We start from the raw sequence: 17,587 nt of genomic DNA on the forward strand, positions 1-17,587 counted from the left end.
GGTTCTCGGTTGATCCGGTGGGGTGCAGCCTGGGATCGGGTTGCAAAGATGAGACTGGTGGACCGACGTTCCGAGCTCTTGGTGCGAAGGGGGTGTCACCTGCAAAGACACTGCGACGCCCAAGTCAGTAGAGTGTGCAGGCGAGAAAGGGGTAGAGTGGTGTATTACGTACCTTGGGGGAGGGGTAGGACCCTCCCCTTATATACTATGTCAGAAGTGGGTCCCAAAAGGGTTGAACCCACTTTCCTCGAAGCTTCCTTGTACAGTTGTGGCGGCTAGCTATACTGGACGTGTGTCCGGGTCGGTGAACGAGTGCCTCACACCCAACCGTCCGGGTCGGGTAGGCCCATGTTCCTTTTAGGCTGGGCCATAACAGTGCCCCCAACGCGCCAGCAATAGTCGCGTGGGCTGTTGGTGGCGTGTTATCTCTTCTCTCACACGTTGTTGTCAGGTCGGCCGTCTGTGGAGGGGACGTGCCTCTTGCGCGCGTGCCTGTTTATTGCTCGGGCGATCATTCGTCGCCTCGTTTCTCGCGCAAAGCATTAAATGCTCATAATGGGTTAAAAACCCCGCGCGCAAAGACCGTTCTGCCCCTAGCCTTTTTGCGCTTTTTTGAGTAGCAGTTTTAAAACCATTCTGTATTCGTTTCCCTATCTTTATTTCAACTCATTATCATATCTTCATTTCAACTATCTCCATCTTCTCCTTTCCTGAAATTTCCTGGGTGCTGCTCTTGCCTTCCTGTGCATCCGCTTCTCTTCATTCTTCTTCAAATCTTCAAAACTAACTCAGGTAAGCAGTTGTTTCTTTATTTTCTGCTTTGTGTTTGTTTTGCCTTTGCCACTGTTTCCTGTTACATGCATGCTATTTGTTTGATCTTGTATGCCGGATAGCCTTTAGTGTCAAGTAGGTGTGTTAGGGGGTTACTATTCCAGGGTAGGCTTTTGTTAGGGTTTAGCTTTAGCCATGCTTAATTTTAGTTGCAGAATAGGTTAAGTGTGGTTTCTAGATTTTTTTCGAGCTCCCGACCTTATAGACTAATCAAGTGGTACCCCACTGTAGGTATGCCTCGCGTTGTCGCCCGGGCTTCTACCTTCGATGCGAGTTATGACTCGTACGCTTGGGTGGTTTCCGACCTCAGGGACTCCCCGAACCAGATGGGTGAGGAGGAGCTTACCGAGTTCCATCAGGCCGAATACCTGTGCGGGGGCACTGACGAGGAGGCCAACTATGATGTTTTTCTTCCTGCTTCTCATGAGCGGTTGTACGAGCTCAACTTCCATGCCCCCGGGGTTGCTGACTGAATTTGGTTTTATAAAGCCATGTTCACCCAAGTGGGGGTTCGTATCCCCTTCTCCGCCTTCCAAATGGGGCTCCTCAGTCGGATCTCCGTGGCACCGTCGCAGTTGCATCCGAACAGTTGGGCTTCAATCCGCTGTTTTGAGATGGTATGTGAGTGTTTGGAGCTGTCGGTGTCCATCAACGTCTTCCTTTATTTCTTTAACCTTACGAACCCTTCCAAGGAGGGAAAGGCGAGGAAGGGGTTTATGTCCTTCCGATCTGCCCAAGGATGGAGGATATTTGGCTTGTTCGAGGACTCTTACCATGGGTTCAAGGACAAGTATTTTAAGGTATGGCCGGTTAAGGGTCGCCACCCTTTTTGGTTGTCGTTGGAGGGAGAACGCCTCATCCCGACATATTGGAGTTTCGGGGCAGGGTCCAACGCTTTTATCAAGGTGACTTACAAGGGGATGTCGGCCGTGGACTGAAAAATTGCCGATGTGTTGTGGGATATTTTTGGAGAATTCATGTGAATCCCCACCTACTTATGGGTAGCCGGGAGTTCGCCCGGGATTATATTGTGAATCATTTTTGTCGTGTTATTTTTTGCATGCTTGCTTCTTTTGGTTTGGTACGCTGATTACTGACTAACTTGTTCATTTCTTGTTGTAGTGGGGATGTCTGCCGAAGTGACCGGCCTCGAAAACTTGTTCAAAACTTTCTTAGCGGAAAGTGATGGGGAGAAAGCCGACGAGCAATTAGTAGTTCCTCCCGGGAACGAGGGGGATCAAGTTGCGCCCTCACCTCATGACGTCGCCATGTCAGAAAAGCTTATCAATGTGGCGCGTGATTCCCCCATTCTTGAGGAAGTTGCTGGTACCGGGCACTCGTCTTCCGCTCAGTAGGCTGAGGATGATGACTTGAGGGTCATTCCTACCCCTAAGAGGCAAAGGTTGCATTCTAGTCCCGAAGGGGTCCTTACCGTGATGGAGAGGAACTTCGATGCCGGGTCGTTTATAGACTCCCAATTGCTTCCTGGCACGGAGGAATACTTCCATAGTATCGACCTTGCAAGGCAGGCACAATGGATGTATCGTACCCTCCTCCGTGGTGCAGCCATAGCTCAGAAGGCTGAGTTCGAGTTGTTGGGTATGGCATCGCTGCGTCGGAAGCTCGAGTCTGCTGCCACAGCCAACAATAAATTCAAGGCTCAGATTAAAACACTCCAGGGGCAGCTAACCGAGGCGAAGGAGAAGCTTAAGACTACCGAGGAGAACGCCGCATTTGCTGAAAAGTTGAAAACTGCCGATGCCTCCGTATCCCATCTGACTGAGTGGGAAATGACTTTGGAGAGCCAGCTGAGTGCCATGCAAGGTCGAGTGATCGCCTTGGAAAAGGAATAGGATACAGAGAGCAAGAAAAGAGTGCGATCTTCATGACTGAGGAGGCTCTTAAGGCTCAGGTGAAGATCGTGGCTCCGGACTTCGATACATCGGCAATCGGGGTTTTTAAGACGATTAAGGACGGCAAGATTGTTGATATGCCTAGGAAGTGAGCTCTGTGTTTTTTGTGGCCTTGTTGTAGAACTTTTGAAACTTTTTGTCATACTCTGTTGGCCGTTTGGTCGGTTTGTGGATATCATATTTTCCAGTTTATCTGGTAGTGTTTTTGTTTTGTTTCCGTTTTGTCGTTTGTATGCCTTGTTCCTCGTATACCGGTTGCTCATTTATTCATTTACCGTTATGTTGGTATCTTTGGCGAGGCAATGTCGTGGCTTTATTATTATCGTAGTCGTTTGTTATGGCTTTTTAACTTGGTTGGCTCCCGGGGTGATCAATCCCGGGGTGCCATGTCGTTACCCTGTTCACCATTTGTTATGAAGAACGTTTTGTTGTGGGATGTGTAGTTGAGGAAAAGTAAAAGGAGAAATTTGTTAAATAAATATTAATCGGCAATAAAACAGGTCTATAGCATGGTAAGAGTTTTAAGAATAGTGAATTACTAAACCCGTCGAACCGCTTGGCTGGCATTTTTGAAAGCTAGGAATAAAATCATCTCAAGTTACCTGCATTCTATGTTCTTGGTATTTCCTTGCCGTCGAGCTTCTCCAATTTGTAGGCGCATTTGCCGAGCACCTCTTTGACCCTATAGGGGCCTTCCCAATTTGTCGCTAATTTTCCTTCCCCTCGGGTCGGTAGCCCTATGTCGTTGCGTCGCAAGACCAGGTCATTTTTTCCGAACTCCCTCTTGAGCACTTTGGCGTTGTAATGCAGGGCCATTCTCTGCTTCGGCGCTATTTCTGTCAAATGGGCCATCTCTCTGGCCTCATCTACCAGGTCTTTGTCCACTGCTTCTTCTACTCCCTTTAGAAGTAGCCGCGAGCTCGGCTCACCGATTTCCACGGGTATCATCGCATCCACCTCGTATGTCATGCGGAAGGGGGTTTCTCCCGTTGAGGACTGCTCGATTGTTCGGTAAGACCAAAGGACTGAAGCGAGTTCATCGGCCCATGAACCTTTTTTGTCACCCATCCGCTTCTTGAGGCCCTGTAAAATGACTTTATTCGTGGACTCGACTTGCCTATTCGTCTGGGGGTGCTCTACTGAAGAGAACTTCTGCTTTATACCCAGGCCATTGAGGAATTCTATGAACTTTTTGTTGGTGAATTGCGTCTTGTTGTCTGAGATGACGATTTCTAAGATGCCGAATCGAGTTATCACCTATCTCCACATGAACTTTCGACAATTGGATGAGGATATGCTGGCTAGTGGTTCGGCCTCTATCCATTTGGTGTAGTAGTCGATGATGACTATGAGTTATTTGACTTGCCCTGGGCCAACCAGGAAGTGTCCCAAGAGGTCCACTCCCCATTGTGCAAAGGGTCGGGAGGTCGTCAGTAGGCTAAGTTCGGAAGCCGGTGCTCTGTGAAAGTTGGCGTTCTCTTGACACTTTACGCATTTCTTCACAAATTATTTGGAATCTTCCATCATCGATGGCCAGTAGTATCCAGCCCGGATGAGCTTTCTCGCCAGGGCTTTACCCCCGATATGGTGGCCGCAGCACCCTTCGTGGATTTCCCTAAGCACGTAATCCGTTTACCCGGGGTGTAGGCACTTCAATAGGAGTTGGCTGAGTCCCCTCTTAAACAGTTGTCCCTGTATGGTCGTGTATTTGGCTGCCTCCCTTCTCAACGCTTAGGCTACTTTCTCGTCATCAGGGAGTTTACCGCTTTCGAGAAAGTCGACGATAGGGTCCAACCAAGAGGGACTTATATTTGTCAGGTGGAGGGTAACTGCTGGTTCCTTCAGCATACCTTGGATGAGAGATCGGTTGCCTACCCCTGGTTTTGTGCTTGCTAGCTTGGATAGGAGGTCTGCTCGTGTGTTCCTTTCCCTCGGGACATGTTGAATCGTGACCTCCTCGAACTGATTGCTCAATTCTTTAACCTTTTCCAGATACTTTTGCAGCAGCGAGTCTCTGGCTAGGTAGCTCCTGTTTACTTGCGAGGTGACGACCTGCAAGTCGCTGCACACCTCCAATCTCGTCGCCCTGACTTCACGAGCTAGGGTCAGGCCCCCCAAGAGGGCATCGTATTCCGCTTGGTTGTTTGATACCGGAAACTCAAATTTGATCGATTGCTCGTATACAACTCCGGTAGGACTTTCCAAGATGACCCCGGCTCCTCCAAACTTTTGGTTGGAGGCTCCGTCTATGTGGACTTTCCACCGTATGCCTGTTTCCTCGGTGGGGTGCCCTGTTACTTCTACCAAGAAGTCGGCTATCGCTTGTGCCTTAATTGCGTGTCGGGGCTCATACCGCAGGTCGTATTGGGAGAGTTCGATGGCCCAAGTCATCATTTTTCCCGCTAAATTGGGTTTTTGGAGTACTTGACGGATTCCCTCATCCATTCTCACGACGATCTGGTGGCCTTGGAAGTATTGCCTTAGTTTGCGGGAGGAGGTCAAGAGTGCCAGTGCCAGTTTTTCCAGTTTGATCTACCGCAGTTCTGCTCCTTGTAGCGCTCTACTCACAAAGTAGATTGGCTGTTGAGCCTTTCTTTCTTCCCGCACCAGGACTGCCGCGAGCGCCTCCTCCGTTATGGCCAGGTATAGGTAAAGTGGTTCTCCGACCTTGGGCTTCCCGAGTACGGGGGGTACTGCCAGGATCTCTTTGAAGTGTTGGAATGCCTCCTCGCACGCAGGGGTCCATTCGAACGCCATCCCTTTCCTCATCAGATTGAAGAAGGGTAGAGCTTTTGTCGCCGACGCCCCGAGGAAGCGAGACAGCGCGATAAGCCTTCCTGCCAGCCTCTGAACGTCTTTGATGAAGCCTGGGCTCTTCATTTGTAGTATCGCTTGGCATTTTTTGGGGTTGGCTTCTACCCCCCTTTGGGTGATTATAAATCCCAGGAATTTTCCGGCCTCCAAGGCAAAGGCACACTTGAGCGGGTTGAGCCTCATGCCGTGTTGTCGGAGGGATGCGAATACGTTCCTTAAGTCGCTCAGGAGATCATCTGGTCGGGTGGTCTTCGTGAGGATGTCGTCTACATAGACTTCTACCGTCTTGCCTATGAGATTGCTGAATATTTTGTTCATCAATCTTTGGTATATTGCCCCCGCATTTTTCAAGCCAAAGGGCATCACCTTATAGCAGTAGATTCCTGTTGGTGTTATGAATGTTGTTTTGTCCTCGTCAGGCCGGTGCATCGGTATCTGATTGTAGCCAGAGTAGGCGTCCATAAAGCTAAGATACTGGTATCCTGCCGCCACATCAACAAGCGCGTCAATGTTGGGAAGGAGGTAGCAGTCATTGGGGCATGCTTTGTTAAGATCGGAGTAATCTACACACATTCTCCATCTCCCATTGTGCTTTTTCACCAGGACTACATTCGACAACCAGGTCGAGTAGTCTAGTTCTCGGATAAAACCTGCTTCTAGGAGGCTGGCCGTTTGCCTGGCCACCTCCTCTGCTCTTTTCTATGACATCTTCCTTCTCCTCTGGGCCACTGGTCGGGCTTCAGGCTTGACGACCAGGCGGTGTGATATGAGATGAGGGTCTATACCCGGCATGTCGGTTGGCATCCAGGCGAATAGATCACCGTGGTCCCTGATCATTTCTATCAAGGGCTCTTTCAATTTATGGGGGAGGTTTCTATTTATGAATGTGAACTTTTCCTCCGTGTCCCCGACCCTAAACTTCTCCAGGTCCCCCTTTGGCTCGGGTCTGGGCTTGTCGTCGACCCTAGCGTCCAGGTCGGTGAGGAACACTCCTGATGCTTCTTTGGATTTTTTTTCTCAAGGAGAGGTTGGCATTGTCGCAAGCAATTGCCGTTTCTAATTCTCCTTTAATGGATCCCACAGATCCGTCATCCGTGACAAACTTCATCACTAGCAGCTTTGTACTGATTACTCCCCCAACATCGTTGATGGTCTTCCTTCCTAGGATGATGTTGTAGGTCGTGGTGTCCCTCAGAACTACGAACTCAGCCATTACCGATCTCCTTCCCTGTCCTTGCCCCACGGAGATTGGTAAGAAGATTATCCCGTCTGGCTTAATGAAGTGATCACATATCCCTACGACACCGTGTTGGTGAGTCGTTAGGTCAGCATCCCGCAGGCCTAATGCATCGAACACGTTGCAGAACATAATATTCGAGTCTGTCCCTGTGTCTATAAGGATTTGTTTGACAAGACCGGTTTCGACCCTGGCCGTGATGACCATGGCGGGACTTTCTAGGATCTTGTCGAACCGTTGGTCTTCCGGACCGAAAGAAATGGGTGGATCTTTTGGGGGTTCGCGAAGATGAGGAGGAGATTGCTAGTACTTTGGCGTCTTTTTTGTGCGCCGATCTCGACCTTGGGGCCGTGTTTCTCGCGGTTACTACATTCACTACGGTAAGGCCGTGGTCGTCGTCCCTTGGCTCCTACCATTGCTTCACCGTTCGGGTCTTGTCTTCCCCATCGTAGTCGCGATTTCGTCTTCTCGGCTCTCTGATGAGGTGGGAGAATTCGGCTAGTTTTTCGTCCCTGATTGCTTGTTCCAGTGCGTCCTTTAGGTCGAAGCAGTCTTGCATTTTGTGTCCATAGCCCTTATGGTAGTCACAGTAGAGGCTCTTGTTCCCCCCAGTTCGGTCCTTCAGAGGTCGGGGCTTTGACAAGATTCTCTTTTCCGCTATTTGTTGATAAACTTCTATGATGGGGAGGGCGAGAGAAGTGTAGTTGGTGAATTTTCCAACACGAGGAAACGGTCTGGGTGCCTTGCTCGGTCCGCCGTCTCTGGCGTGCTCCTTCTGTCTTTCTCCATTGCCGTGCTGCGTGGGTTGAGTGTAGGAGGGTTGCCGCTTGTTGGCGGCCACAACTCGACTGACCTCCTCGTCATTAATGTATTCGCGGGCTACCGTTTGGATTTCTTGCATCGTCCAGACTGGCTTTGTGGTGAGGTGCTTTCTGAAGTCCTCGTTAAGGAGCCCGTTCGTCAGGTAGAGACTGGCCACTGAATCGGTTAACCCCTCGATCTCCATTCATTCGTCGTTGAAGCGATCTAAGTACTTCCTAGTCGTCTCGCCAGTTTTCTGAGTGACGCCGAGCAGATTGATCGGGTGTTTTGCCTTCGCGATCATGGTGGTGAATTGTGCTAAGAAGGCGCGACTGATATTTGAGAAGCCGACCACGAAGCCCTGCTTTCCAGGTTCATTCTGGCCTCGAAGGCCGTGAGGTGCTCCTGCAAGTCTTGAGTTCTGTCATACCTCATGTCCGTTGGTTTGTCAAAGTGCTTTGGCAATCAGACTTCTAGGATGGAACGATGGAATGGGGTGGCGCCCATGATTACGGGTCGCCGTGTTCCCCTAGGTCTCTATTCTCCACTTTCGCGGTCTCGCCTCATGGTGCCTGCCCGCTTACCTTGGGCGTATATGATTGTGTCATTTCGCTTTATAGGGTGTTCCCGTTCCTCCCGGCTACTTCCCGATTCCGATCTTAAGACGGGAGTACGTCGAGAGCGACTACTTCGGTGGGAGGTTCTTCTCCGACTCTCGGGAGATTGAGAGTAGTTGGGGTCAGAAATCTGTCGATGATGCTCTTAGTCTGCTAGTTGGCGCTCCAGGTTCTGCCCCCTATGGCGCAGTTCCTGCATTATCCTGGCGCTGTTGCTACCCGTTCTCCCGAAGGGGCATCTTTCATGGGCTCTTGGTTGCGGCTCGGTTTGTCGTGGAGGGGACCTTAATCGCTCGCGGGGAGAGGCAACGGAGGCTGCCCCCTCGAGGCCCGCCGCGTGGCCATGGTCCCATGGACCTTGCACGATCTCCATTCAAGGTGTCCCCACAGACGGCGCCAATGTTTGGTATCTCAGGTATCGGACGGTTCGGAGTGGTTCTCGATTGATCTGGTAGGGTGCAGCCTGAGATCGGGTTGCGAAGATGAGACTGGTGGACCGACGTTCTGAGCTCTCGGTGCGAAGGGGGTGTCACCTGCAAAGACACTCCGACGCCCAAATCAGTAGAGTGTGCAGGCGAGAAAGGGGTAGAGTGGTGTATTACGTACCTTGGGGGAGGGGTAGGACCCTCTCCTTATATACTATGTCAGAAGTGGGTCCCACAAGGGTTGAACCTACTTTCCTCGAAACTTCCTTGTACAACTATGGCAGCTAGCTGTCTTGGACGTGTGTCCGGGTCGGTGAATGAGTGCCTCTCACCCGACCGTTCGGATCGGGTGGTTAATGGGTCGGGTAAGCCCATGTTCCTTTTATGTCGGGTCGTAACAGAAACTAAAATAATTATTTAAATAAAAACATATAAGTTAAATACTTATTTAAACAATATCCTATCAATAATGTAATATTACAGCAAAATCAAAATCAAAATTAAATATAATTTCAAAATTAATTTATGAAAAAAAATAAGATGTCACTAATAAAAGTAGTGGTGAGATTATATGCACACAATACATTACTATGTCTTTGAATATTTTTTTTGATTTTGTGATAAAATTAATCACGCGAATAAGAGAAGAAGAAACGTACAATAAGAAATAAAATTTAATTTTCTTCATATATATGAAAAACTCACTTCATTAGCGTTTAGTGATTAAGGGGTGGAGGGATATTAATAAGTGTGTAGGATTTAGAATAAGGACGTAGAATATACAGTGATTAGGGTATATTATGATTTAAGATTTAGAGTTTGGTATCTTAGGAGTTAGGGTTGAAAATTTCTGTATGTGGTGAGTATAGTTTAGGGTTTAGAGTTTGAGTTTTAAAATTAGGATTTATGATTTAAGATTTATGGTTTAGAATTTAGAGTTTATGATTTAAAGTTTGTAGTTTAGGATATAGAATTTAGAATTTAGGGTTTATTTTTTTATTTAGGATTTATGGTTTTAAGGCGTAGAATTTAAAATTTAGAGTATAAAGTTTTATGGTGTATGATTTTAGTGTTTAGGATTTAGATATCTAAAAATTTATTTTAATTGAGAATTTAATTATGATAAAAAATAATGTACAATTATATTGGTAGAGACTAATTATGGACAAGTGTTACATTATTATTATTAATTTTATTATTTGAATTCAATTTTGGTCCTTTTTTGTTAATTAATTAAATAATTATTATATAATTTATAAAATACATAATATGGAGGTGAAAGGTTTGGTATTGTATAATAATATAAATTAAAAGCGCGTATAATACCTGTTAATTTATCAATAATGAAGATAAATACATTAAAATTTATTTTATGATATATTCTATATTTGTAACTATAATTTAAAATTTCTAGATTTATGTATTGTGTGTGGAAATAAATTTTCATTAACATGCAATTATAAAAAATTTTTATGATTCACTATGTTAAATTTACTAAATAATTTTGCATAAAAAATCATTTCTTAATTTTAATCATTAGCACTCTTTATAGATTTTGTAGATTGATTAAAAGAATATATGGGATTTATCATTTCTACAATCACAATTTTTTAAAATTCTCATGAAATTGTTAATCTAACACATATTTTTATACTGGACAACTGTCAAATTTTTAAATAAGACACGTAACTTATATACATGTAGAAGGAATCTTTCTTTTACATAATAGCAAAACCCTTAACTTACATTATCATTAGGACATCTAAATAATGATTTGTTTGGATTTGATTCTATTCCAAACCATCGTAGAACTGGACGACAATCGCACTCACACCATTTCGATACCTTTGCACTTCTGCTCTGGCTTTGTGACCTGACCCAATTATCACTTGAAGGAGAGTAAATAAAACTTCATGCTGCATTACTTGTACCAGCTATCTTGGTGCTTCAAATAATAGCGATGAATAATAAAGCTTCAACAAGGAAAAAAATAACAATAACAAGAAGATAAAGAGAAACACAAAAACAAGAGAAAGGAGGTTGAAGAAGAATCGAACTCAAGATAAATAATGAAAGAAATTAGGGTTTAAAGGATCATATTGGGTCTAAATATAAATTTTGCCGCGTCAATTAACTATTGCAGTGTCCATCGCAGTAGAGAAGATATTACTTTACTATTCCATTTGCTAAGTCATTGTCAGAAAGGATCAAAAGACTAAGTTAGTGTCCAAACCTAAATCTAAAAGATCACTATAAGTAACTTTAAATTTCGAATACCAAAATAAATAAGCGCTTAAATTTTAGGGATAAAGTAGTTATTTAGTTGAAAAAATAATATTAAACATATTTTGATTTTTTTTATTATTTTTATTTTTAATAAAATTAAATGATTGGCTTCATATTTGTACACAACTAATAAGACATATTTAATCTGAAATGAATGACATATAAATTTTATTTATAGGAAATATTTTATATTAGATTAGTTAATAATTAATTACTTGTAATCCAAAATGAAAAATTTCAATAATTTATGAAAAGTATTTATTGGTACTTAAAAATGAAAAAATAATAGAGAAACTTATTTTATATAAATTTTAGAGTACTACAGTACTACTACCAATATCTATCTATGGCAACTAACTAAGCGACTTGACAAAAAAAAAATGGAGTTACCGGAGGGATGCATCGCGAACATTATTGCTCGCACCACGCCCAAAGACGCATGCAGGCTCTGCGCCGTTTCCAAGCTCTTCAAATCCGCCGCTGATTCTGACTATGTCTGGGGTCGTTTCCTCCCTTCCGATGTCGTTTCCCTCGTTTCCCACTCTCAATCTCACTCTTCCTTGATCACACTCTCTACTTCCAATAAATCCCTCTATCTCGCCCTCTCCGATAGCCCAATCGTCATCGACCAGGGTAAAATGGTAATTTCTTCTTCCTTTTGTCATCTTCGCTATGCTAATCAATAGAGCCAGGGAACTCCTAATCATTTTCCCCCTTTAATTCTAATATGCAATTCCATTAAGTTACCATCAATTCATCATATCAGTGTTTAATTTTACGTTCAAATATCGCAAGAATCCTTTGCTTGTTTTTAAGTTTTAACGATGCTGGTTGCCGTACAGGTGCACTCTTTTTAACTCGTATGCTTTTCAGCTTTTAAGGCTTTCCTTTTCTATCAGATCTATTTGCTTTTTCACTTGTCACAATCAAACCCTTAATTTTGATATTATTTGGACCTAAAAAGAGTGTTGCAGTTTTATATGTGACTGCTTCTTGCTTGTAAAGAAATCCCCCTCTATGTTTAGAAAAAAATACGGGGATAAAACGTTTTTAATTATAATAAAAGCTTTACTTATGTAAATATGCACAATATTTTGACTGCAGAGCTTTCAATTGGACAAAAAGAGTGGGAAAAAGTGCTACATGCTAGCTGCTAGAGCTCTGACCATTGTTTGGGGTGACACTCCGCGATACTGGCAATGGATACCCTTGGAAGAGTCCAGGTCATCCCTTGAAATTGTTTTCCTTATTTTATTTTATTTTTTTCTTTTATTTTTGAATAATGTAACATGAATGGACCTAAAGATCCTAACTTAATCCCATTGCAAGTAGAGGGGAAAAAATTGGATTAATGATCAAAATGATCTCTTAAAAATCAATCACATGCATCAATTTGGTGTTTAAAAATTAGAAGCTGATCCCTGAAAAAAACAACAGGGAATTTGTATGAAGGGTCAATTAATAATTGTATTATTTTCTAATGACCTAGAGACATAAAAATGTGTTCTGAGAGAAGAACAAGATGATGTCTTCGGACATAATTTCTTTGTATTTCTGTCTTTAAAAGTAATCGAGATAGAGGGAAGAGGGGATGTATTTACACAATCTATGTGATGTTGAATTAGAATTCTCCTCTTATATCTTTTTTCTGTGTAAAATTGTCCTTCAAATTCTCTATAATTCTTTAATTCTCAATTTATCATACCTGTTTCAAAGACACATCTCAATATAATTCTTAGTTGTTCAAAATAAGACAAGACACGAAGAATAAGACATAAAGAATAGAGATACAAAAATTAGTGTGCTTGTATTTTATTTGGTAATAAACTAGAATAAATTATGAAAGTTTTTTTTTTCATTCAAAAAATTTGAGAAGAAAAATATAATAATAAAAATTAATTATGAAAAATTAATAAGAATAATGAAAGAAAAAATAAAAAATAAGTTGTGTCTATGTCTCCTTTCTGTTAAGATGGATACAAAATACACTAATTCAATGTCTCTAGACACAATGTCTTTATACATGTTTCATTTGTCAAACATAATTTTATATCTCTATATCTCTGGCTTAGTTCCCCTGCCTATAAACAAATGGAGCCATACATACTTTGCTGTGCTTTCTATGGTCATTTAGGCACTGGTTGGTTGATGTCTGTGCATGCCAAAAACAGAGACATGATAGAACGCGTTCTTTGTTTGGACTGTGAGACACAGAAACAAGAGACACGCTTACAGAGAGATATCCACAAAAAACATATATTCTGTGTCTCTCCAACTAGTTGAGACATTAATTTTTAGTTTGAGACACTGAAATTTTTACAATTTTATCCCTTTATTTTTGTAATTCCATTCATATCCGTAGCATCTTTAACTTAATTCCCCATTCTTCATCCATTCTTCATTTCCTCTCTCTTTCTAGCCTCCAAACTCTGTACATTATTGTTTCCCGACTTTGGGCTTCGACGGCATTGATCTCCATCCTCTCTCTGGTGGCGCTGTTTGTCTTCTCCTTGGTGGCGTCACAGTTAAGGAGAAGGTCCCTTTGCCTCACCCTTCGGCAGCATCAACAGCGGTAGCGGCGACTGCCATAATGATGGAGACGCTCTCCTCCTTCGTCGCGTCCTCCCCTCCCCCGCTCTCTCATTTCGTTCTTCCTGTCTCTAGTAACGGCAGCAACTACATATCTACAGCGGAAGCAACCACAGATCTCACTATAGGTCTGGTCTTTTCTCGTGGGTCCTGCCCTTCTTCCACCTCTCCTCATCTTCATCTTCTTTTCATCCTTCTTTACCTCTTTCTTTTCTTTCTTCTACTCTGTGCCTTGTTCTACCTAAGATTTAATTTGTATTTGTTTGAATTTTTTTTAAATAGAAATTTTGAATCTGTTTGTATTATTCAATTGGGATGATATTAAAAAATTATTTATAAATATTGAATTTGGAATTTAAGTTTATTTGTGGTGTTCTTTTTCGTGGATGGGGTGATAGCTCATTCTTTGTTTGGATTGATGGAGATTAGTGTTTGTTAGGCTGAATTTTTGTGTCTATGTACTCTTGTGTATTTGTGTCTATGTCTTCATAATTTGAGACAACAACCAAACACAGTCTTAGTATTTTTATATTTCATGATGAAATATGACCATAAACCATTTAAAAAGAAAAGTAGAGTACTATTTTTTAATTGATCAAACACATTTAATGTTAACTAACATGTCACTTTCTCATTTGTCAAATCATACTACTTTACCATGAAACATGATTACTCTGCTTTGTTTGGAAATCTACCAATCTTTGCAACTTCAATATATACACAGGTTCTCAGAAGTTGCTCGACTGGAACATGTGTGGTGGCTTGAGATTCGCGGGGTGTTGAGTACCCTTGTCCTAACCCCAAATACTCACTATGCAGCTTATCTTGTGTTCAGTATGGAGGAAGACAGAATTGGATTTCAAGACTGTCCTGTGGAGTTATCAATAGGCATGCTAGGTGGTGAGGCTAGCACCAAGAATGTGATTCTTGATCCAGAATCAGACGGGGTACGGCAGCTTCCAAATCTAAGAGGTAATCCCTGGCTGGAGATTGAGTTTGGGGTGTTTTTTGTTTCGAGCACAGAAGATGAACAAGTTCAAATGAGTGTTGTGGAAACTGAGGCTGGTGTCCTAAAGAGTGGTCTCATCATTGAAGGAATTGAATTTAGGCCAAAGGAAGATAATTAATTAAGAAGCCAAGCCATCGTTGATTTGCACCAACATAACTGCAAACTCTTTCTGAAGATTTTAATGGCATTAGTTCTTTTTGTTATTCTCATTACTAATATTGAGGAAGGCTAGGCGAACAATTTTAAAATTTGATCTAATTACTCTGTAAGTCCCTATAGTTTTGCTAAATTTTTAATTAGGTCTCTATACTTTTTTTTCTTTTGATTGAGTCTTTGCACCAAATTTTTTTTAATTGGGTCTTTACACCTTTTTTTTCTTTTATTTGGGTCCCTGTAATATTTTTTTAGTTGGGTCCCTATAAAATTAAGCCAATTATTGTCAAGAGGGATTTAATTGGAAAAAAATTTGGTGTAAGGACCCAATTAAAAGAAAAAAAAGGTACAAAGACCTAATTGAAAATTTTGCGAAACTATAGAGACTAACAGAGTAATTAAATGAGTTAATACTCAAAATGGCCCCTAAATTTTGGAGACAGACTAACTCCCAAAATTTCAATTGACTCAATTTGAATCTCCAAATTCGAATAAATGACTCATGTTAGTCCTTCTGTTAATCTCCGTTAATGGCACGCATATCTGGAACGTTAAATGACACGTGGAGTTGACATGTGACCTTATTAAACGTTGCTGACATAGGAAAAAATTTTTTAGACTTAATTTAGTCCCTTTTTTAATGAATATAAAATCTTAACAAGTGCCAAATTCCCAAATTGATATTGTTGTTTGGATGTTGGAGAAGATGAGGAGGAGTACCAATCAAGGTTCCGAAAGCTGTAACAGATCTTATTCACATGGAAGTTTGGATAGGAATTCAAATCGAGCTAGATCTGGAAAGGCTCCACACTGGTGTGGTTGTGGAATGCATCCCGTTTTTCATTGGTCTAGAACAGAAGCAAATCTAGAGAGATTTTTTTGGATGTCCAAACTATAATGTGAGTTCTTGAATTGCTTCTTTCTTGAATTTACATCTTTTTTTTTTTGTAATACATGCATAATTTATTTTGTGGTTCTTGTTGTGATAAACCTCTGGAAATAGATGGTGTGGACTTTTTGTGTGGACAAATGGTGTGAAAGAAAAAGATATGACTGGCAGACATGAAACTGAAAATAGCATTGAGCATTGGAAGATGAACGTGGGTTGGAAGATTAGTGCAATAGAAGCTGAAATTAGGATTTTAAAAGTATAAAATAGTATTTTGAGTTTTTTTTTTCTTGTTTTGTTTGTAGTTGTAGCCATTGGCTATGCCTTGGGTATAGGAAAGTGATGAATAAAATTAAATTAATGTCACTACAATTATGTTTTTTTCAATACAAATCTGTTTTGTAAATTGTAAGTTTTGACTAAACCTACAAATTCAGTAAGGATATTACAAATAGGTATGATTCTGTAAATTAAAAGTTGTGACTAAACCTATAAAAATAAAATGGTAAGAATAAACAAGAGAGTGATTACAAATATGCAAATATCAATAACAAACTAACTTGTAATTTATCTACTAAATCTCTAAATTGCAAAATAAGTTATAATAATAAACCTTGAATCTGATTTCATAGGTCAACCATAGTCATGACAATGACCATTGTAACACATGATAAACCAAGAGTGATGTCTAGAATGTCATCATTACAGTCACAAAACAAAAGGGCTATTTAAAAGGTTCCAAAACAAAGCCCTATACAAGACATGACAAAAGGCATAAACAACCACTGATGCAAAATTTAGTTACAAAACAGCCACAAAATAACCTCAAAAACACACAATTTAGATTACATTTATCAATTCATCCACAAAAGACAACATAATTTAATCTCTATTTCTTCCTTTGTGCTTTGAAGTCCGGAGTGGGGACAAACTTCATAAATTCAGTAAACTTTGACGCTGTCCCAGAATTAGCTCCTTGCATAGGTTCTACACCGGGAGTTGCTCTTCTTTTATGCGGTAGCTTATCCAGCCTTGTGAGTGGAGGTGGAGGTGGAGGTACCTACATGTAATTAGAAATATTTGATAGATGATGAATAAACACATGATATTTTCCTAAATGTAATTAATTAGTGTGTTATATAATGGTACCTACTCTATAATTTGTGGCTGTGAAACAGTGGGTTGGGTGATGTCAATCTCCGAAGCCTGTAGAGCATCCACAATTTGTATACCAGCAGTTGTCGCAGCATCATCGGGTGCATTTGCATTAGCTCCATCTTGGGATTTGGATTTAGCTACAACAATTGCTGCAGCAAGAGCACTTGTAATATCATCAGCTTTTCTATGAGCACAACTTCTTTTAGTGTGTCCTTTAATAACGCAGTAGGTACAAGTAAATTCTTTGTAGATTCTCTTTAAATTTGTTGCAGTTTTAGACTTTTTACTGCTCGAAGGCTCCTCATCAGTGTCCTTTCTCCTTTTCTTCTTAAAGTTTTCTGGCCTTCTCCTAGTTTAGGTGCTTAAGGTCTGTTGTATTCAGATTTTTCCCACAATTTCTCAACCGGTATTGGATTTAGGGAATGCATGTATGTAGCCCTATATGCCTCCATAGTCAACCAATGATGACAAAAGTCTTCAGGATTTTTATTTATCCTTGAAACTGTTGCACATGCATGGACACACGGCATGCCTATAGATTCAAATTTTAATTAGTCATAATCTATAACTCTTAAATGTCATACGTTAAAAATGTTAATTAAGATATCAAATTGGACCTGTTATCTTCCAGAATCAACAAGTGCAGATGCTTTTGCTTAAATAAACTGCCATTTTAGTAGGCCAACCGTGAATTTCAAACCTTTGATAGCCATCATCTCCACACCATATAGGTGTCCATTTTTGCGAGTCTTTTTTGATCTTCTGCAGCCGACTTTGTTGGATTGGGGGTAGTTTGCCAATATGATGAGACAATTTGACTTTAATTTTGGCAATTGACCTCATTGCAAATATCTGAACCTCCTCT

At 41.6% G+C, this 17,587-nt stretch overlaps 1 protein-coding gene across 1 annotated transcript; it reads left to right on the forward strand.

The window, feature by feature from the left end:
- Positions 1–11,253: 11,253 nt before the first annotated feature.
- Positions 11,254–14,831, forward strand: LOC107474076 (putative F-box protein PP2-B12). The gene is made up of 3 exons (XM_016093660.3): positions 11,254–11,565; positions 12,029–12,147; positions 14,238–14,831. The coding sequence occupies exons 1-3, from the start codon at positions 11,305–11,307 to the stop codon at positions 14,638–14,640; spliced, it is 783 nt and encodes a 260-aa protein (XP_015949146.1). The 5' UTR covers positions 11,254–11,304; the 3' UTR covers positions 14,641–14,831.
- Positions 14,832–17,587: the final 2,756 nt, after the last annotated feature.

Source organism: Arachis duranensis, chromosome 2 (assembly GCF_000817695.3).
Source record: "Arachis duranensis cultivar V14167 chromosome 2, aradu.V14167.gnm2.J7QH, whole genome shotgun sequence".
Classification (NCBI taxonomy): domain Eukaryota; kingdom Viridiplantae; phylum Streptophyta; class Magnoliopsida; order Fabales; family Fabaceae; genus Arachis; species Arachis duranensis.

Bases quoted from the DNA above. Each gene is read 5' to 3' on its own strand.
- LOC107474076 (XM_016093660.3), top strand. From the start codon at position 11,305: ATGGAGTTACCGGAGGGATGCATCGCGAACATTATTGCTCGCACCACG. The intron at 11,566-12,028 runs GTAATTTCTTCT...TTTTGACTGCAG, and splicing joins TCATCGACCAGGGTAAAATG to AGCTTTCAATTGGACAAAAA. The intron at 12,148-14,237 runs GTCATCCCTTGA...ATATATACACAG, and splicing joins ATACCCTTGGAAGAGTCCAG to GTTCTCAGAAGTTGCTCGAC.